This window comes from Mobula birostris, chromosome 24, assembly GCF_030028105.1.
Source record: "Mobula birostris isolate sMobBir1 chromosome 24, sMobBir1.hap1, whole genome shotgun sequence".
Lineage (NCBI taxonomy): Eukaryota > Metazoa > Chordata > Chondrichthyes > Myliobatiformes > Myliobatidae > Mobula > Mobula birostris.
This window is the reverse complement of record NC_092393.1, coordinates 51,880,185-51,902,422: the sequence shown is the minus strand read 5'-3', so window position 1 is coordinate 51,902,422 and position 22,238 is coordinate 51,880,185. Positions and strand designations below refer to the sequence as shown.

The 22,238-nt window shown below is 45.8% G+C and overlaps 1 protein-coding gene across 1 annotated transcript in view; it reads right to left on the bottom strand.

The window, feature by feature from the left end:
* The window catches only part of LOC140187263 (E3 ubiquitin-protein ligase rnf213-alpha-like), a 261,376-nt gene extending 244,225 nt beyond the window's left edge, over window positions 1-17,151 (bottom strand). Inside the window, exons 1-2 of the mRNA XM_072242396.1 lie at window positions 17,066-17,151; window positions 14,805-15,014 (exon numbers count right to left, since the gene is read on the bottom strand). Of these exons, the coding sequence (XP_072098497.1) occupies window positions 14,805-15,011 (207 nt within the window). The 5' untranslated portion in view covers window positions 15,012-15,014; window positions 17,066-17,151. The remainder of the gene's footprint in view (window positions 1-14,804; window positions 15,015-17,065) is intronic.
* Between the last annotated feature and the right edge of the window lie 5,087 nt (window positions 17,152-22,238).

Below are 22,238 nucleotides of genomic sequence, written 5' to 3'. Positions count from 1 at the left end.
GACGCAGTGGGACGCGATCTGGACTTTGCATTCATCTATTTGGATGACATCCTCATAGCCAGCAGTAGTCGGCAGGAGCATCTGTCCCACCTCTGCCAGCTCTACTCCCACCTGAGCAAATTTGGCCTTACATCAACCCAGCCAAATGCCAGTTCAGACTCGACACCATCGACTTCCTGGGCCACAGGATTACTAAAGACAGGGGCAACCCTGCTGCCCTCCAAGGTAGACGCGGTCCGCCACTTCCCCCCAGCCCAACACAATCAAAGGCCTGCAGGAATTCATGGGTATGGTGAATTTCTAGCACCGTTTCCTCCCCTCAGCAGCCTGAACCATGCGCCCCCTGTTCACTCTGATGTCAGGTAAGGTCAAGGACATTACCTGGGACGAAGAGGCCGCAGCCGCTTTAGTTAAAACCAAAGAAGCCTTGGCAAACGCCGTGATGCTAGTGCACCCCAGAACGGACATTCCTACTGCCCTCACGGTGGACGCATCCAACACAGCAGTCGGTGGAGTGCTGGAACAACTCATCGAGGGTCACTGGCAACCCCTGGCGTTCTTCAGCAAACACCTACGACCACCCGAACTCAAATACAGTTCTTTCGACCGGGAGCTATTGGCACTATACCTGGCAATCCGGCATTTCAGGTACTTCTTAGAAGGTAGGCCCTTCACCGCGTTCACAGACCACAAACCACCTACCTTTGCGTTCACAAAGGTGTCCGACCCCTGGTCGTCCCACCAGCAGCGACATCTGGCCTACACCTCAGAGTACACGACGGACATCGGGCATGTCTCGGGAAAGGACAACGTCGTGGCGGACGCACTATCCAGACCTACCATACAGGCCCTGTCCCAGGGGGTGGACTATGCAGCGCTGGCAGAGGCACAGCAGGCAGACGCTGAGATCCCTAGTTACAGGACTGCAGTCTCCGGTTTGCAGCTCCAAGACCTCCCCGTAGGCCCAGGTGAGAGGACCCTACAGTGTGACGTAGCTACTGGCCAACCCCGCCCCGTTGTCCCGGCAGCCTGGCGCTGGCGGGTTTTCGAATCCATTCACAACTTAGCGCACCCCTCCATCAGGACAACCGTCCGGCTGGTCGCCAACAGATTCGTGTGGCATGGGCTTCGTAAACAGGTCAGTGAATGGGCTAAAACGTGCACGCAGTGCCAAACGGCCAAGGTACAGCGGCACACCAAAGCTCCGCCGCAGCAGTTCGAACCCACCCGCCAGAGGTTCGAGCACATTCATGTGAATATCGTGGGGCCCCTGCCAGTGTCGCGAGGAGCGCGGTACCTCCTAACTATGATAGACCGCTTCACCAGATGGCCAGAGGCAGTCCCGCTCACCGACACCACCTCCGAATCCTGCGCCCGAGCACTGATCGCAACCTGGGTAGCACACTTCGGGGTACCGGCCCACATTACCTCCGACAGGGGCGCCCAGTTCACCTCCAGCCTGTGGTCAGCTATGGCCAACCTTTAAGGATCGCAGCTACACCGCCCAACTGCCTACCACCCACAGTTGAACGGACTAGTGGAGCGTTTCCATCGTCACCTGAAGTCGGCTCTCATGGCCCGCCTGGAGGGGCCTAACTGGATGGATGAGCTTACCTGGGTCCTGCTTGGAATCCCCACGGCGCCCAAAGAGGATCTGCACACCTCGTCGGCCGAGTTGGTGTACGGCGCACCCCTGGTCGTCCCAGGAGAGTTCATACCAGCCCGAAGGGGGCAAGAGGAAGAACCCACAGCAGTCCTGGACAGACTACGGGAGAGGCTCGGTAAGCTGGCCCCCGTACCGACTTCACAGCACAGACAGATCCCAACCTGCGTACCCAAAGACCTGTCCCAGTGGCCACACATTTTAATTCCACATCCCATTCCCATTCTGACATGTCTATCCACGGCCTCCTCTACTGTAAAGATGAAGCCACACTCAGGTTGGAGGAACAACACCTTATATTCCGTCTGGGTAGCCTCCAACCTGATGGCATGAACATCGACTTCTCTAACTTCCGCTAAGGCTCCACCTCCCCCTCGTACCCCATCTGTTACTCATTTTTATGCACACATTCTTTCTCTCACTCTCCTTTTTCTCCCTCTGTCCCTCTGAATATACCTCTTGCCCATCCTCTGGGTCCCCCCACCCCGTCTTTCTTCCCGGACCTCCTGTCCCATGATCCTGTCGTATCCCCTTTTGCCTATCACCTGTCCAGCTCTTGGCTCTATCCCTCTCCCTCCTGTCTTCTCCTATCATTTTGGATCTCCCCCTCCCCCTCCAACTTTCAAATCTCTTACTAGCTCTTCCTTCAGTTAGTCCTGAAGAAGGGTCTCGGCCTGAAACGTCGACTGCACCTCTTCCTACAGATGCTGCTTGGCCTGCTGCGTTCACCAGCAACTTTGATGTGTGTGACCTGTAGAATTGTAAGTTTCTTTTTGTACGACGGGGCGGACACTGGGCATCGCTACAGCAGCCCTACGAGGGGCCGTTTAAGGTGATCAGGAACAACGGGTCCATGTTCGTGCTGGACATTGGGGGGAGAGAGGAGGTTTTCACGATGGACCGACTCAAACCGGCCCATGTGGACTTGGTGCAGCCGGTCCAGGCTCAGGCACTGCGGCGCAGGGGCAGACCTCCCAAACAGCGCGCGCAGGCAGAGAGGCCGGCGCCAAAAAGGGCGCCAGGCCATCTTCACCAGCAGGGGGAAAATCCCGCGCGCGGAAAGAGTCTGGGAATATGCATTCCCCACAGCAGACCCGCCCAGGGAGGGCAGGAACGGGAAGGCTTTAAAGCAGGCCGCGAAGTTTGAATAAATCTCTTTCATCGCAACTCCAACTCACCGACTACGTGTGGTTATTTTAGCGCTGTGTGTAGCACACCGCTACAATCTTATATTTGTTGGATTAACGGGGCAAAATATGCGTTTTTCCAGAGGAGCTGTTGATTTAAGCTGCCATTCTGAATGATGACGTCATTAGATCCGGTCTTCTGTAGCTTTTTAAAAGCTTCTCAACTCTGCTAATTTTTGTTTTTTTGTATGCCCTCTCTTTTGCTTTAACATTAGCTTTGATTTCCCTTGTCAGTCACCATTGTACTATTTTGCCATTTCAGTATTTATTTCTTTTTGGAATACATCTGTCTTGCTCGTTCCTCATTTTTCCCAGAAACTCAAGCCATTTCTGCTTACTGTCATCCCTTCCAATTTACTTTGGTCAACTCCTCTCTCATACCACTGTAACTTCCCTTTACTCCACTGAAATACTGCTACATCAGACTTTACTCTATCCCTTTCAAATTTCAAGTTGTTCTCAATTATATTGTGATCACTGCCTCCTAACGGTTCCTTTACGTTCACCTCCAGTTCATTACACAAAACCCAATCCAGTACAGCTGATCCACTAGTAGGCCCAATGACAAACTGTTCTAAACAGCCACCTTGTAGGAATTCAACAAGTTCACTCTTGAGATCCATTACCAACCTGATTTTCCCAATCTACTTGTATTTTGAAATCTCTCATGACTATCATAATATTGCCCTTTTGATACGCCTTTTTTTAGTTCCCATTATAATCTGTAGTCCACATCCCAGCTACTGTTTGGAGGCCTGTATATAACTGCCATCTGAGTCCTTTTACCCTTGCAGTTTCTTAACTCAACCCACAAGGATTCAAGATCTTCTGACACATTTTCCTACAAACAAGAGAAAATCTGCAGACGCTGGAAATCTGAGCAACACACACAAAATGCTGGAGGAACTCAGCAGGCCAGGCAGCATCTATGGAAACAGTACAAGACTGAGTCCTACTGAAGAGTTTCGGCCCGAAACATCAACTGTACTTTTTTTCCATAGATGCTGCCTGGCCTGCTAAGTTCCTCCAGCATTTTGTGTGTGTTGCTCACATCTTTCTAATGATTTGGTGCCGTTCTTTAACAGCAGAGCCACGCCACTCCCTGTGCCTACCTTCCTATCGCTCTGATACAATGTGTAATTCAGCTTTCAACTACAACCATCCTTCAGCCACAATTCAGTGATGGCCACAACATCATACCTGACAATCTGTAGAAGTGCAACAAGGTCACCCACCTTATTTATTATACTCCATGCATTGAGATATAACATTTTGAGTACTGTATTTGTTACCCTTTTTGACTCTGCAACCCTAATGCACTGATACTCACCCTACTGCTGTCCTATCATCTGCTTGCCCTTTCTGACTGTCTGACTGCATGCTACCTTTGCTTTCTTACCATGCGTCCTATCTTGAGTCCCTTCACACCAGTTCCCATCACCCTGCCAAATTAGTTCAAACCTTTCCCAACAGCTCTAACAAGCCTGCCTGCGAGAATGTTGGTCCCCCTCAGGTTCAGGTGCAACCTGTCCCTTTTGTACAGATCATACCTCCCCCAGAAGTGATCCCAATGATCCAAGAACATGAAGCCCTGCCCCCTGCACCAGCTTCTCAGCCACACATTTATCTGCCAAATGATCTTGTTTTTACCCTCACTGGCATGTGGCATATGTAGCAATCCAGAAATTACTACCCTGGAGTCCTGCTTCTCAGCTTTCTGACTAGCTCTCTAAATTCTTTCTTCAGGACCACTTTGCTTTGCCATTCTGTAACATTGATACCGATAGGTACCAGGACATCTGGCTGCTCTTCCTCCCCCTCCAAAATGCTGTGGATGCAACCTCTGATCCTGGCACCTGGAAGGGAACATACCATCTGGGTGTCCTGTTCACGTCCACAGAATCTCCTGTCTGTTCCTCTGACTATTGAGTCCCCTATCACTACCGCTCCCCTCTTCTCCCGCTTTCCTTTCTGTACCACAGACCCATGCTCAGAGCCAGTATCCTGGTCTCCATGGCATCCCACTGGGAGGTCATCCCCCACATCAGTACCCAAAACAGTATACTTATTATTGAGGTAAATGGCCACAGGGGTGCTCTGCGCTAACTGTCTATTCACCTTCCCATTCCTTCCCCTGACAGTCATTCAGCTACTCGCCTCCTGCAACATAGGGGTGACCACTTCCCTGTAACTCCAATCAATGATCTTCTCACTCTCCTGTACAAGCCAAAGTTCATCCAGCTGCAGTTCCAGATCCTTAACGCAGTCTTCAAGGAGCTACAGCTGGATGCACTTCATGCAGATGTAGTTCCCTGGGAGACTCCGGGTCTCCCAGGATTCCAACATCCGGCATGAAGGACCATTGAAGGAGGTTGCTCACAGGTCAGTGGCATTCATTTAAATAGAGAGCTTTGCGGGTGTTCGGTGTCATTCCAGTGGCCCAATCAGCATTGGGAGCAGCACACAGCGAGGAAGTTACTCGCAGGTCAGTGGCATTTGTTTAAAAGGAGAGCTTTGCGAGTGTTCGTTGTCATTCCAGCGGCCCAATCAGTGGTGGGAGTAAATAAAAGTACAGAAGGGACAATTGGAGCGGCCATTGTTGGGTGTGGGAGTATCAGGCCTTGGCTCAAAGGAAGCTTCAGCTCGGAAGAGGCTTTGGGTCTGGGTAAGTTGTCCAGGTAAGTTTCTGTTAAGTTTCTCTTTGTTTTTACTGTGTCAGTGGTACTTAGTGTAGTTTAAGTGACCATTGTCTGTTCTTCATATACGTGCCTAAGACTTTTGCACAATATTGCAAGTACCTGGAACCTGCTGCTAGAGGAAGTGGTAAAAGGAGATACAACAGCAACATTTAAGAGGCATCTAGACAGAAGGACACTGACCATGTGCAGACAGTTAAGATTAGTTTAGACTGATATCATGGTCAGTGCAGACGTGTACCAGTGCCAAAGGGACTGTTCTATATAAAACTGACATTGACCATTGAACAAGGGGTGAATGGAGAAAACTATTTGTTATAATACAGGTGATGAATTCAAATTTATGGAAGTGGAAGATAGAAGTTTAGTTACCACTGGTCAAGTCACAGATAAAGTCAAAAATGCATTCTTCAGTAACGCACAACCTGAGTCAAGGTCCAGCAAAGACTCAACTCACCAAGAAAATTCTCAAATTCTTTTAGTTCTTATATCATATAACCATATAACAATTACAGCACAGAAACAGGCCATCTCGGCCCTTCTAGTCCATGCCGAACCCTTACTTTCACCTAGTCCCACCGATCTGCACTCTGCCCATAACCCTCCATTCCTTTCCTGTCCATGTATCTATCCAATTTAACTTTAAATGACAACATCGAACCTGCCTCAACCACTTTTGCTGGAAGCTCGTTCCACACAGCTACCACTCTCTGATTAAAGAAGTTCCCCCTCATGTTACCCCTAAACTTTTGTCCTTTAACTCTCTCATGTCCTCTTGTTTGAATCTTCCCCACTCTCAATGGAAAAAGTCTATCCACGTCAACTCTATCAATCCCCCTCATAATTTTAAATACCTCTATCAAGTCCCCCCTCAACCTTCTACGCTCCAAAGAATAAAGACCTAACTTGTTCAACCTTTCTCTGTAACTTAGGAGATGAAACCCAGGCAACATCTTAGTAAACCTCCTTTGTACTCTCTCAATTTTATTGACATCCTTCCTATAATTCGGTGACGAGAACTGTACACAGTACTCCAAATTTGGCCTTACCAATGCCCTATACAATTTCAACATTACATCCCAACTCCTATACTCAATGCTCTGATTAATAAAGGCCAGTATACCAAAAGCTTTCTTCACCACCCTATCCACATGAGATTCCACCTTCAGGGAACTATGCACCATTATTCCTAGATCCCTCTGTTCTACAGCATTCTTCAATGCCCTACCATTTACCATGTATGTCCTATTTTGATTAGTCCTACCAAAATGTAGCACCTCACATTTTTCAGCATTAAACTCCATCTGCCATCTTCCAGCCCACTCTTCTAACTGGCTTAAATCTCTCTGCAAGCTTTGAAAGCCTACCTCATCATCCACACCGCCACCTATCTTAGTATCATCTGCCTACTTACTAATCCAATTTACCACCCCATCATCCAGATCATTAATATATATGACAACATTGGACCCAGTACAGATCTCTGAGGCACACCACTACACACCGTCCTCCAATCTGACACACAGTTATCCACCACTACTCTCTGGCATCTCCCATCTAGCCACTGCTGAATCCATTTTACTACTTCCATATTAATGCCTAACGATTGAACCTTCTGTGTGGAACCTTGTCAAAGGCCTTACTGAAGTCCATATAGACAACATCCACCGCTTTACCCTCATCAACTTTCTTAGGAACCTCATCGAAAAATTCAATAAGATTTGTCAAACATGACCTTCCACACACAAATCCATGTTGACTGTTCCTAATCAGACTCTGTCTATCCAGATCATTCTATATACCATCTCTAAGAATACTTTCCATCAATTTACCCACCACTGACGTCAAACTCACAGGCCGATAATTGCCAGGTTTACTCTTAGAACCCTTTTTAAACAATGGAACCACATGAGCAATACGCCAATCCTCCAGCACCATCCCTGTTTCTAATGACATTTGAAATATTTCTGTCAGAGCCCCTGCTATTTCTACACTACCTTCCCTCAAGGTCCTAGGGAATATCTTGTCCAGACCCAGAGACTTATCCACTTTTATATTCCTTAAAAGCGCCAGTACTTCCTCTTTTTTAATTGTCATACTTTCCATAACTACCCTTCCTGTTTCCTTTACCTTCCACAATTCAATATCAATCTCCCCCATCTCTTTTGGCTCCACACATAGCCGCCCACTCTGATTCTCCAAGGGACCAATTTTATCCCTCACTATCCTTTTGCCACTAACATAACTGTAGAAACCCTTTGGATTTATTTTCACCTTACTTGCTAAAGCAGCCTCATATCTTCTTTCAGCTTTTCTAATTTCTTTCTTAAGATTCTTTTTACATTCATTGTATTCCTCGAGCACCTCATTAACTCCAAGCAGCCTATATTTATTGTAGATCCCTCTCTTTTTCCGAACCAAGTTTCCTATATCCCTTGAAAACCATGGCTCTCTCAAACTTTTAACCTTTCCTTTCAACCTAACAGGAACATAAAGATTCTGAACCCTCAAAATTTCACATTTAAATGACCTCCATTTCTCTATTACATCCTTCCCATAAAACAAACTGTCCCAATCCACTCCTTCTAAATCCTTTCGCATCTCCTCAAAATTAGCCTTTCTCCAATCAAAAATCTCAATCCTAGGTCCAGTCCTATCCTTCTCCATAATTACACTGAAACTAACGGTATTGTGATCACTTGACCCGAAGTGCTCCCCAACACATACCTCCGTCACCTGCCCTATCTCATTCCCTAACAGGAGATCCAGCACTGCCCCTTCTCTCGTTGGTACCTCTATGTATTGCTCCAAAAAACTATCCTGCACACATTTGACAAACTCCAAACCACCCAGCCCTTTTACAGAATGGGCTTCCCAGTCTATGTTTGGAAAATTAAAATCTCCCACAATCACAACCTTGTGCTTACTACAAATATCTGCTATCTCCTTACAAATTTGCTCCTCCAGTTCTCAGTCCCCATTAGGTGGTCTATAATATACCCCTATAAGCATCACAACACCTTTCCTAGTCCTTAATTCCACCCAAATAGCCTCCCTAGACCGCTAATATATCCTGCCAGAGCACCACTGTTATATATTCTCTGACAAGCAATGCAACACCTCCCCCTCTTGCCCCTCCTATTCTATCACACCTGAAGCAACGAAGTCCTGGAATATTTAGTTGCCAATCACACCTCTCCTGCAACCACGTTTCACTAGTAGCAACAACATCATATTTCCAGGTATCAATCCATGCTCTAAGCTCATCCACCTTTCTTACCATGCTGTTAGCATTAAAATAGATGCATTTAAGAAACTCTCCACCTCCCACTCTCTGTTTATCCTTAATGGAGCAAACTTTGTTATCTTTTTCTTCCTTTTCCCCTACATCAACCTTCCCTCTCTTAGTCTCCTTAGTTTGATTCCCTGCCCCCAACCATTCTAGTTTAAAGTCACCTCAATAGCCCTCGCAAATCTCCCCGCCAGGATATTCGTCCCCCTACGATTCAAGATCAACCCGTCCCATTGTACAGGTCACCCCTGTGCCAATAGTGGTCCCAATGATCCAAAAACACAAATCCCTGCCCCCTGCTCCAATCCCTCAGCCACACATTTATCCTACATCTCGTTGCATTCCTACTCTCACTGTCGCGTAGCACAGGAAGTAATCTTCTCAAATAATCATCTCAAGTAATATCAGTCATCTCAAATCTCCATCTTCCAATTACTGGTCCATCTGCCAATTTCTTACTACCCAATTTAACAAGAAACCAATATTATTTTAAATTTTCCCTTTGCTTTTTCCTGATCTATGAAGAACAATTTATTTTGTGTACACACACATTAAATCCCTCACATGCGGCATCATATAAATGGTCCAAGCATCTTCTAGAGCAAGGATTCCCAATCTGGGGTCCACAGACTTTACATGGCCTATCGGCGGTGTCAACAGAGCTTTACCAACAGGGTTTTCTCACAGGTCGGCAACAGTTATTTAAAAAGGGAGCTTCGAGATTTGTCCATTGTACGTGGCCTATCAGCAGCTATAACCAGTGCACCAATCGTGAGTTGGAGAGCAGGGAAGGTTCAGGTATAAAAGGGAGATACTGCCTAGTGGAGCGGTCATCAATGGAGTGGCCTGAGGCAGAGTGATAGGACTTTGGCTCATTTGGGCTTCGGTGAGGTAAGTGGGTAAGTGGACTTCATTTTTTTTTTCCTTGCATTTTTTTTGAGGAGTAGAGGGCATGTCTGTAGGGTTAGTACTTTGCTCTGGGTGTCAGGTGTGGGAATGCTGGGAATCTTCCAGTCTCCCAGATGTCCACATCTGTGGCAGGTGCACCGAGATGCAGCTCCTGAGAGACCGCGTTAGAGATCTGGAACTGCGGCTTGATGACCTACAGCTTATTGGGGAGAGTGAACAGGAGATAGACAGGAGCTACAGGGAGTTAGTCGCCCTGAGGCTGCAGGAGTTAGATAAGTGGGTGACTGTCAGGGAAGGGAAGAGAAGAGCTCAGATAGTAGAGAGCACCCCTGTGGCCATCCCCTCGGTAATCATTATCTCGTTTTGGATGCTGTTGAGCGGTTGACCTGACAGAGGACGACAATGACGATCAGATCTCTGGCACTGAGCCTGGTTCCGTGGTGCAGAAGGGAGAGAAGAAAATGAGGAATGTGGTAGTCATTGGGGATTTCATAGTGAGGGGAACAGACAGGAAGTTCTGTCAGTCTGATAGAGGTACTCGCATGGGGTGTTGCTTCCCAGGTGCCAGGGTATGTAAGGGATATCTCGGATCGGGTGCAGAGTATTCTGAAGGGAGAGGGTGATAAGCCTGAAGTCTTGGTACAATGACATAGGTAGAAAAAGGGAGGAGATCCTGAAGAGAGAATTCAGGGAGTTGGGTAGGAAGCTGAAAAGCAGGACCACCAGGGTAGTAATCCAAGGATTGCTGCCTGTGCCATGTGCTAACGAGCGCAAGAATAGCATGATCAGGCATATTAATGCGTGGCTGAGAGACTGGTGTAGGGGGCTGGTTTTCGGGTTCTGGATCATTGGGGCATCTTCTGGGGGAGGTACAACCTGTACAAAAAGGACAGGCTACACCTGAACCCAAAAGGGTCCAATATCCTAACAGGCAGGTTTAAGCTAATTTGGTAGGGGGGTGGGAACTGGAGTGATAGGGCTGAGGAAGGGGAAAACAGAAATAAATCAAAGATAGCATGCAACAGAGATGATAGAAAGGACAGGCAGGAGATGAGGCATAATCACAGTCAGTGGGATGAGTTACAGAGCAATAGGGGCATGGTGCAGTTTAAACAGAAAGCAATAAACACTGGACTGAAAGTGTTGTATTTGAATGCATGCAGAATAAGGAATAAAATGGACGATCTTGAAATTCAGCTACAGATTGGCAAGTATGACATTGTGGCCATCTCTGAAACTTAGATAAAGGGTAGCTGCCATTGGGAGCTGAACATCCAAGGATATACAGTGTATCGGAACGATAGGTTAGTGGGCAGAGGGGGTGGTGTGGCTCTGTGTATAAGAAATAATATTAAATCATTAGAAAAGGATGACATAGGATTGCAAGGTGTAGAACCTCTATGGGTTGAGTTAAGAAAGGGCAAGGGTAAAAGGACCTTAATGGCAGTTGTATACAGGCGACCAAACAGCAGCTGGGATGTGGATTACAAATTACAACAGGAGATAGAAAAGGCATGTCAGAAGGGCAATGTCACGATAATCGTTGGGGATTTTAACATGAAAGTGGATTGGGAAAACCAGGCCAGAACTGGACCTCAAGAGAGAGAATTTCTAGAATCTTTAAGGGATGGCTTTTTAGAACAGCTTGTTGTTGAGCCCACTAAGGGATCGGCTGTGCTGGATTGGGTGTTGTGTAATGATCCGGAGGTGACGAGAGCTTAAGGTTAAGGAACTCTTAAGGAACAGTGATCACAATATGATCAAGTTCACTTTGAAATTTGAGAAGGAGAAACTAAATTCCAATGTGTTGGGATTTCAGTGGAATAAAGGAAATTACAATGGCATGAGAGGGGAACAGGCTGAAGTTAACTGGAAAGGGACACTAGTAGGACGGACAGCAAAGCAGCAATGGCTAGAGTTTCTGCGAATAATGAGGAAGTGAAAGGCAGATATATTCCAAATAAGAAGAAATTTTCGAATGGAAGAAGGACACCATCACGGCTGACAAGTGAAGTCAAAGCCAAAGTAAAAGCAAAAGAGAGGGCATATAAGGAAGCCAAAGCTGGTGGGGCGATAGAGGATTGGGAAGCTTTTAAAAACTTGCAGAAGGAAACTAAGAAAGTCATTAGGAAGGAAAAGATGAATTATGAAAGGAAGCTGGTGAATAATATCAAGGAAGATACTAAAAGCTTTTTAAAGTATACAGTATAAAAGGTAAAAGAGAGTTGAGGGTAGATATAGGACCAATAGAAAATGACACTGGAGATATTGTAATGAGAGACACAGAGATGGCAGAGGAACTGAATGCGTATTTTGCTTCAATCTTCACAGTGGAAGACATCTGCAGTATATCGGACATTCAAGAGTGTCAGGGAAGTGAAGTATGTGCAGTGAAAATTACAACTGAGAAGGTGCTCAGGAAGCTTAATGTTCTGAGGGTGGATAAATATCCTGGATCTGATGGAATGCACCCCTGGGTTCTGAAGGAAGTAGCTGGAGAGACTGCAGAGGCATTAACAATGATCTTTCAAGAAATGATAGGTTCTGATGTTGTACCGGATCACTAGAAAATTGCAAATGCTACTCCACTATTTAAGAAGGGTGGGAGGTAGCAGAAAGGAAACTATAGACCTGTTAACTTGTCATCAGTGGTTGGGAAGCTGTTGGAATCAATTGTTAGGAATGAATTTACAGATTACCTCGAGGCACATGACAGGAAAGGCCAAAGCCAGCATGATTTCCTGAAAGGAAAATCCTGCCTGACTAACCTACTGCAATTTTTTGAGGAAATTACAAGCAGGGTAGACAAAGTAGATGTAGTAGATGTGGTGTACTTGGATTTTCAGAAGGCCTTTGACAAGGTGCCGCACATGAGGCTGCTTAGCAAGATAAAAGCCCATGGAATTATAGGGTAGTTACTAGCATGGTGGAGCATTGGCTGATCGGCAGAAAACTAAGAGTGGGAATAAAGGGATCCTATTCTGGCTGGCTGCCGGTTACCAGTGGAGTTCCACAAGGGTCGGTGTTGGGACCGATGCTTTTTATGATGTACGTCAATGATTTGGACTATGGGATTAATGGAGTTGTGGTTAAATTTGCCAATGATACAAAGATAGGTGGAGGAGTGGGTAGTGTTAAGGAAACAGAGAGCCCACAGAGAGACTAAGGGGAATGGGCAAAGAAGTGGCAAATGAAATACAGTGTTGGAAAGTGGTATGGTCATGCACTTTGGTGGAAGAAATAAACGGACAGACTATTATTTAGATGGGGAGAGAATTCAAAATGCAGAGATGCAAAGGGACTTGGGAGTCCTTGAGCAGGATGCCCTAAAGGTTAACCTCCAGGTTAAGTTGGTGGTGAAGAAGGCAAATGTAATGTTGGCATTCATTTCTAGAGGTATAGAATATAAGAGCAGGGATGTGATGTTGAGGCTGTATAAGGCACTCATGAGACCACACTTGGAGTATTGCGTGCAGTTTTGGGCTCTGAATTTTAGAAAGGATATACTGACATTGAAGAGGGTTCAGAGAAGATTCACGAAAATGATTCCAGGATTGAAAGGATTACCATATGAAGAACGTCCGGCAACTCTTGGGCTGTATTCCCTAAAGTTCAGGAGAATGAGGAGGGATCTCATAGAAGCATTCCAAATGTTAAAACGCCTGAACAGATTAGATATGGCAAAATTGTTTCCCATGGTAGGGGAGTCTAGGACAAGAGGGCACGACTTCAAGATTGAAGGACGTCTATTTAGAACTGAGCTGCGGAGAAAATACTTTAGTCAGAGGGTGGTAAAACTATGGGATTTGTTGCCATGATGGCTGTGGAGGCCAAGTCATTGGGTGTATTTAAGGCAGAGATAGATAGGTTCTTGATTAGCCAGGGCATCAAAAGGTATAGGGAGAAGGCAGGGTAGTGGGGAACTGGAGGAATTGGATCAGCCCATGATTGAACAGCGGACCAGACCTGATGAGCCGAATGGCATACTTCCGCTCCTATATCTTATGGTCTTATAGTTAATGGTGGAGGTCCATGGCATAAAAAAGGTTGGATACCCCTGTTTTTGGAAAGTAAAAGCTATAAAAAGAACATCACCCATTAAAACTTTATACAATTTACACAATTATACAATAACTTCATACTGTCTGAGTACCTCTTATCTAAAAATCCAAACTCTGAAAAATTTTTGAGCGCTGACATGACATCAGAAATACAAAATTCCACAAGGTGCTGCGAAGGTTCCCAAGTGATGCTCCACTGACAGTTCTGAGAAGTAACCTCATGCATGTAATGAGAAAAAGTTAGTAAAAAATAGGACAACACTGCGTGATGTGAAAAATGAAGATCTCGATTGTGTATTGAAAGAGTGGATTCGTCAGTGGAGTGAACATATGCTGCTTACCAATATGCTGATTGTGAAACAAGCAAAGATCTATCATGACAAAGTAAAAATTGAAGGGAATACTGAATATTCAGTAGGCTAGTTACAGAAATTTAACAAAAGGCACGGCATTAAATTTTTAAATATTTGTGGTGATAATGCATCTACTGATCGTGAAACAACAGAGAAATTATATTGTTTGCCAAGATCATCACTGATGGAAATCTAACTCCAGAACAAGACTACAATTCTGATTATTTTTATACTTTACATAAAACCTATAAAAAAGTGAAGTAGAGATAGAATATGCTGAAAACTCTTAATCAAAACACAGCACCATAAGTGTTGACCTTAAGCCTGCAGCTGTTAGTCAACAGCTGATTCAGGCATTCTCCCAATGCTGCTATTGTTACGCCACACATATATTTTTATTACATTAATGGTATGTAATAATTTTTATTGCTAAGTACTTACATGTGATGAACAAGTGTCAGACAAAGACTACTTCATAGTAGCAAATAAATTCAGAGTCAGACATAATGGCAGTCCCAAGCTATTTCATTATCTATTCCAAAATCTGAAGAAACCTGAAATCTGAAACACTTCCGGCCCGAAATATTTCAGATAAGTGGTACTGCGGAAATTGTGAATCTAATTATGTGCTTAGCTCCCTTACCTTCTGCACCACCCTGGAAGTTTCATTTTCATTTGCTCCACTGACTGGCAAAACTGGGTTTTGGTCACACTGTACTTTATAAACTGTCTTCTGTGAAGATTTTTCACTCTCGCTGGCATCCAGCTGAATAGAGGACAGCACCTCCAAGTCACGATTTCCTGATGTTACTGATTTTGGTGCTTTCTGCTTCCCACCTCTCTGAGCCATTCCCTAAATTAATGATTAAACATAGTTAAGAAGATCCAGGCACAAGTACATCTGAATTAAAACCTAGTGTGCTTAACATTTCAAGAAATTTTCCCAATTTAATGAATAAAACAAATAAAAATAAATGGATAAAAATAAGAAAAATGTTTCATGGTTAGAATTTGTTTTCACATCAGAATATACATTTAATCTCTTAGAAACCCCTTGCTGGGTGGCCTGCACATAAAGAATGACACAGCACTGGAGTGAACTGCACTGATTATGTCTGGACTCTTCAGATGACTTTTGTAGGTTCAATGTTTCTTGCTCCTTTTTTGTCGTTTGTGCAATTTGTTTTTTTTTTGCTCGTGTGGTGGGGTGTGTTCGATGTTTTTTCTTGGGACAGGTTCCATGGTTTAGTTTTGTGGCTGTCTGTGGGAAGACAGATCTCAGAGTTGTAACTGCATACATACTTTGATAATAAATGTTCTTCACATCTATACATCCAGAATCACAAATGACCCTTTTCACTGTATTCCAAATACCAATTTATTATACTAAACCAAAATAATTATCAATTGTTATTCCAAAGAGTGAACACAAAGTGCTGTCTGTGTCAATAGAACACACAACTCAGATTAACATATATTCACACCACAAAACTTACATACGCAGCAAATATTACTGATTCATTTTCTCAAATTGCTATCAATTTTGTTTGGCAATCTTTATCATCTCTGGAATTATCTTTTACCAGTCTGGCACTGGAAGGGAAAGAAGAGGGGAAGGGAGCAGGACTAAAGAAGTGAAGGGGGAAAATATGTGAGGGAGGGGAGGGGAGGGGAAGAAACATGAGCACGTGAGGGAAAGCGTGTTTAGGAAAGAATGAGCTGGGGTTGACTGGGAGAGTAGCTGTGCCAGGATGAGTTGGGTATGTGAGAGGTGTGTGGAGAGTACGAGGGAGATGCTCGGGAGAGTGGGAGTTGTGAGGGAGAGATGGGGGTGAAGGTGGTGGAGGAGGAGCAACACATAAAGTGCTGGAGGAACTCGGCGGGTCAGGTCAGGCAGGAAGGGGTAAGGTCTGTGGAGGAGGTGGGGGGGTCCGTGGAGGAGAGGGGGTGAGCTTCATGGAGGGGTGTTCGAGGAGGGGAGACAAGGGGGGAGAGTGAGAAGGGGGTGTGAGCAAGGGAGATGGGGGAAGCGAGAAGTGGGGAAGGAGAGGAAGTGAGGAAGGGTTGAGGGAGAGGGAGAGGCAGAGCGAGGATATGGGTAAGGAGGGTGTGTGTGGACTGGGTCCAGGAGGGAGGGGTGAGGAGAGGAGTGTTGAGGAAAGGGAAGTCGAGGAGGAGTTGTCAGAGATGAAGATTAAGAGGAGGTGAGGAGACACAGGCTGAGGCAGGGTGAAGGAGGGGACAGTCGAGGAGAGTTTGTGTCGGGGAATGGAGTATCAGGGAAAGTGCTTCCAGGTGGGTGGGTTCGAGGGAGGGGGGTTTGTGGAGGGTTGCATCAAGGACTGGGGACACGGATGGTGAACGAGGAGGGGAGGGTTGAAGACTGGTAGTCAAGGGAGTTTTGGGGGAAGTTCTAGGAGGGTAGGGTTGATGAGGGACGGTTCAAATATGGGGTCGTAGAGGGGCCATTGAGAAGGGTTGGAGGGCAGAAGAGCAGGGGGAGCGAGGAGGAGGTATGCTGAGAAGTGAGGGGGTGTTGGAAGGGGGAGTGAGGAGAGGGTATGAAAGGCTGAGAGGAGGTGGTGTAAGGAGGGGGACCGATGAGAGTGTAAGGGGGTGAGGGGTATCAAGAATGGGTGAGGTGGGGTTGAGTGAGGTGAGGCATGTAAGGAGAGGGGTTGAAGACCTTGAACTCCACCTCTGAGGCAAAAGCCAAATTGAAGCAATTGTCAGGAATATTTCCCAGTGATGAGCAGGTCGTTCTCCTTGGTGACTTCAGTGCCAAAGTGGGAGCCGATAACGATTCCCGGCCGTCTCATGGGGGATGCACTCACTGAAGGAAAGTCTGTTGCAGTCTGATTCATGCAGAAGAGGAAGTTGGGCAGAATAAAAATTGTGACTGACCTGTACCGGAGAGCCCGGCTCCTGCAGGCTCCTGGCTGGATGCAGGAGTTGCCCAGGGATGCTTCTTCCTCCGCCGTGTTCAGGAGACTGACTTCACTCTCCCTGCTTCTGCTACTCAGCTTCCTCCTTTAACCGGTGACCAAATCTAAATTCAGTTTTCACTTTCAAAGTGACGTTTCCGAGAAATCACATGGTTTCATGCCGGCAAACAAAATACATGTTGCAAATGAATAGAAATTCTGGCCACACTTGTGGCAGCAGATAAAAACCCAACAGAGTTAATATTGATGGCAATGGCTTTACTGTTTTCAAGTTTGCATCTTGTTCTACAAATTCCAACACGGGTGTAGTTTGACTGCATTCCATTCGCATTTTAAGTCCTGCAATAATGGGTTGTTCACACACTTTTATTGTTGCAATTTCTATTGTTGAATATACCTCAGTGGATTTTAATCAAACTAACTCTGGAAGAAATAATGAAAATCAAACTAAAACACTGGGATCTTCGTGAGCACGGAGAACACTTCCGGCAGTACATCGGTGGCAAGGAACTGGGGACCTGTTAAAATCAGCAGGAGTGAAGCTACAGACCAAACAATTTCACGTTGATCGAAGGGGAACATTAGACCAAGTTCAAAGTACATTTATTATCAGTGTATGGTCAATGTACGACACTGACATTGATTTTCTTGCAGGCATTCACATGGGAACAAAGAAATACAACAGAATCAGTGAGAAACTACACCAACACAAAACCAACGTTTAACAGAAGAAAAACTCTGCAAATGCAAAAATAAATAAGCAAATAAATAATACTGTGAATACGAACTGTAGAGCGAGACACACAACATGCTGGAGAAACTCAGCAAGTCAGGCAGCGTCTATGGAAAACGAGTACAGTCATCGTTTCTGGCCGAGACCATCAGAACTGGGAAAAAAAGATGAGGAGTCAGAGGAAAAAGTGGGGGGAGGGGAGAAAGAAGCACAAGGTGATAGTTGAAACCAGAAGAGGGGGGAGGGTTGGATTAAAGAGCTGGGAAGTTGATGAAAAATATACAGGGCTGGAGAAGGGGAATCTGATAGGAGAGGACAGAAAGCCATGGAAGAAGGAAAAGAGAGGGGCTTAGATGATGGGCAGGTAAGGGGATAAGGTGAGAGAGGGTGTGGGGATTGGTGCAAGAAAGGGGGGGTCGACATTATCATAAGTTCGAGAAATTAATGTTCATGCTATCAGGCTGGAGACTAACCAGATGGGATATAAGCTATTGTTTCTCCAACCTGATTGCGGCAGTAGAGGAGGCCATGGACTGATATGTCGGAATGGAAACGGGAAGTGTAATAAAATGGGTGGCCACTGGGAGATCCCACTTCTGGCGGATGGAGTGCCGGTGCTCGGCGAAATGGTCTCCCAAACTGCATCGGGTCTCACCGATATACAGGAGGCCACTCGGGAATGGTAGTGAGTGAGGAGTGTAAGGGCAGGTGTAGCACTTGTTCCACTTGCAAGGATAAGTACCACGAGTGAGATCATTGGGGAGGGACGAATGGACAAGGGAGTCGTGTAGGGAACGATCACTGTGAAGAGCAGTAGTTGGAGGGAAATATGTGCTCGGCGGTGGGATCCCGCTGCAAAAGGCATAAGTTCTGGAGAAATATGTGCTGAACGCGGAGGCTGCTGAGATGGTAGGTGAGGATAAGAGGAACCCTATCCATGGTAGGATGGAGGGAGCGTGAGGTAAGAGTAGATGTGCGTGAAATGGAAGAGATGCGGTTGAAAGCAGCGTTGATGCTGGAGGAAGGCAAGCCGGATTTTTTGACAAAGGAAGACATCTCCTTCAGGCTGGAATGATAAACCTCATACGGAGTGCAAATGCGGTGAGGATGGAGGAATTGAGAGAAGGACGAGGCGTTTCTACAAGTGGCGGGGTGGAAAGAACTATCGACCAGGTGCTGTGAGAGTCCATGAGCTTATAATGGATATTCCTAGATAAACTGTCTCCAGAGATAGAGACAGTGAGAACGAGAAAGGGGAGGGAGGTGTCAGGAATAGCTCAGGTAAATTTGAGGGCAGGGTGGATGTCTGAGGCCCGAAACATGGACTGGCCTTTTTTCCAGTGGTGCTGCGTGGCCTGCTGAATTCCTCCAACGTTTTGAGTGTGTTCCTTTGATTTCCAGCCTCTGCAGATTTCCCCTTGTTAGAGATTTTAGGGAGCTAGGTAGAGCGTGGAAAAGCAGGGTCTCCAGAGTAGTAATCTCTGGATTGCGGACTGAGCCTCCTGCCGGTGAGGGTAACAACAGAAGGATTTGGCAGGTCAATGCGTGGCTGACGAACTCGTGCAGGGGGCATGGGTTCAGATTTATGTGGATTGTGCGAGGGATTGAGAAACATAGAAACATAGAAAATAGGTGCAGGAGTAGGCCATTCGGCCCTCGAGCCTGCACCGCCATTTATTATGATCATGGCTGATCATCCAACTCAGAACACCGCCCCAGCCTTCCCTCCATACCCCCTGACCCCCGTAGCCACAAGGGCCATATCTAACTCCCTCTTAAATATAGCCAATGAACTGGCCTCAACTGTTTCCTGTGGCAGAGAATTCCACAGATTCACCACTCTCTGTGTGAAGAAGTTTTTCCTAATCTCGGTCCTAAAAGGCTTCCCCTCTATCCTCAAACTGTGACCCCTCGTTCTGGACTTCGCCAACATCAGGAACAATCTTCCTGCATCTAGCCTGTCCAATCCCTTTAGGATCTTATACGTTTCAATCAGATCCCCCCTCAATCTTCTAAATTCCAACGAGTACAAGCCCAGTTCATCCAGTCTTTCTTCATATGAAAGTCCTGCCATCCCAGGAATCAATCTGGTAAACCTTCTCTGTACTCCCTCTATGGCAAGGATGTCTTTCCTCAGATTAGGGGACCAAAACTGCACACAATACTCCAGGTGTGGTCTCACCAAGGCCTTGTACAACTGCAGTAGTACCTCCCTGCTCCTGTACTCAAATCCTCTCGCTATAAATGCCAGCATACCATTCGCCTTTTTCACTGCCTGCTGTACCTGCATGCCCACTTTCAATGACTGGTGTATAATGACACCCAGGTCTCGTTGCACCTCCCCTTTTCCTAATCGGCCACCATTCAGATAATAATCTGTTTTCCTATTTTTGCCACCAAAGTGGATAACTTCACATTTATCCACATTAAATTGCATCTGCCATGAATTTGCCCACTCACCCAACCTATCCAAGTCACCCTGCATCCTCTTAGCATCCTCCTCACAGCTAACACTGCCACCCAGCTTCGTGTCATCTGCAAACTTGGAGATGCTGCATTTAATTCCCTCATCCAAGTCATTAATATATATTGTAAACAACTGGGGTCCCAGCACTGAGCCTTGCGGTACCCCACTAGTCACCGCCTGCCATTCTGAAAAGGTCACGTTTATTCCCACTCTTTGCTTCCTGTCTGCTAACCAACTCTCCACCCACACCAATACCTTACCCCCAATACTGTGTGCTTTAAGTTTGCACACTAATCTCCTGTGTGGGACCTTGTCAAAAGCCTTCTGAAAATCCAAATATACCACATCCACTGGTTCTCCCCTATCCACTCTACTAGTTACATCCTCAAAAAATTCTATGAGATTCGTCAGACATGATTTTCCTTTCACAAATCCATGCTGACTTTGTCCGATCATTTCACCGCTTTCCAAATGTGCTGTTATCACATCCTTGATAACTGACTCCAGCAGTTTCCCCACCACCGATGTTAGGCTAACCGGTCTATAATTCCCCGGTTTCTCTCTCCCTCCTTTTTTAAAAAGTGGAGTTACATTAGCCACCCTCCAATCCTCAAGAACTAGTCCAGAATCTAACGAGTTTTGAAAAATTATCACTAATGCATCCACTATTTCTTGGGCTACTTCCTTAAGCACCCTGGGATGCAGACCATCTGGCCCTGGGGATTTATCTGCCTTCAATCCCTTCAATTTACCTAACACCACTTCCCTACTAACATGTATTTCACTCAGTTCCTCCATCTCACTGGACCCTCTGTCCCCTACTATTTCTGGAAGATTATTTATGTTCTCCTTAGTGAAGACAGAACCAAAGTAATTAATCAATTGGTCCGCCATGTCCTTGCTCCCCATAATCAATTCACCTGTTTCTGTCTGCAGGGGACCTCATTTGTCTTTACCAGTCTTTTCCTTTTTACATATCTATAAAAGCTTTTACAATCCGTTTTTATGTTGCCTGCCAGTTTTCTCTCATAATCTTTTTTCCCCTTCCTAATTAAGCCCTTTGCCCTCCTCTGCTGAACTCTGAATTTCTCCCAGTCCTCAGGTGAGCCACTTTCTCTGGCTAATTTGTATGCTTCTTCTTTGGAATTGATACTATCCCTAATTTCTCTTGTCAGCCACGGGTGCACTACCTTCCTTGATATATTCTTTTGCCAAACCAGGATGAACATTTGTTGCAGTTCATCCATGCAACCTTTAAATGCTTGCCATTGCATATCCACCGTCAGTCCTTTAAGTGTCATTTGCCAGTCTATCTTAGCTAATTCACGTCTCATACCTTCAAAGTTACCCCTCTTTAAGTTCAGAACCTTTGTTTCTGAATTAACTATGTCACTCTCCATCTTAATGAAGAATTCCACCATATTATGGTCACTCTTACCCAAGGGGCCTCTCACGACAAGATTGCTAATTAACCCTTCCTCATTGCTCAAAACCCAGTCCAGAATAGCCTGCTCTCTAGTCGGTTCCTTGACATGTTGGTTCAAAAAACCATCCCGCATACATTCCAAGAAATCCTCTTCCTCAGCACCTTTACCAATTTGGTTCACCCAATCTACATGTAGATTGAAGTCACCCATTATAACTGCTGTTCCCTTATTGCACACATTTCTAATTTCCTGTTTAATACCATCTCTGACCTGACTACTACTGTTAGGCGGCCTGTACACAACTCCCACCAGCGTCTTCTGCCCCTTAGTGTTACGCAGCTCTACCCATATCGATTCCACATCTTCCCGGCTTATGTCCTTCCTTTCTATTGTGTTAATCTCTTCTTTGACCAGCAACGCCACCCCACCTCCCCTTCCTTCATGTCTATCCCTCCTGAATATTGAATATCCCTGAACGTTGAGCTCCCACCCCTGGTCACCCTGG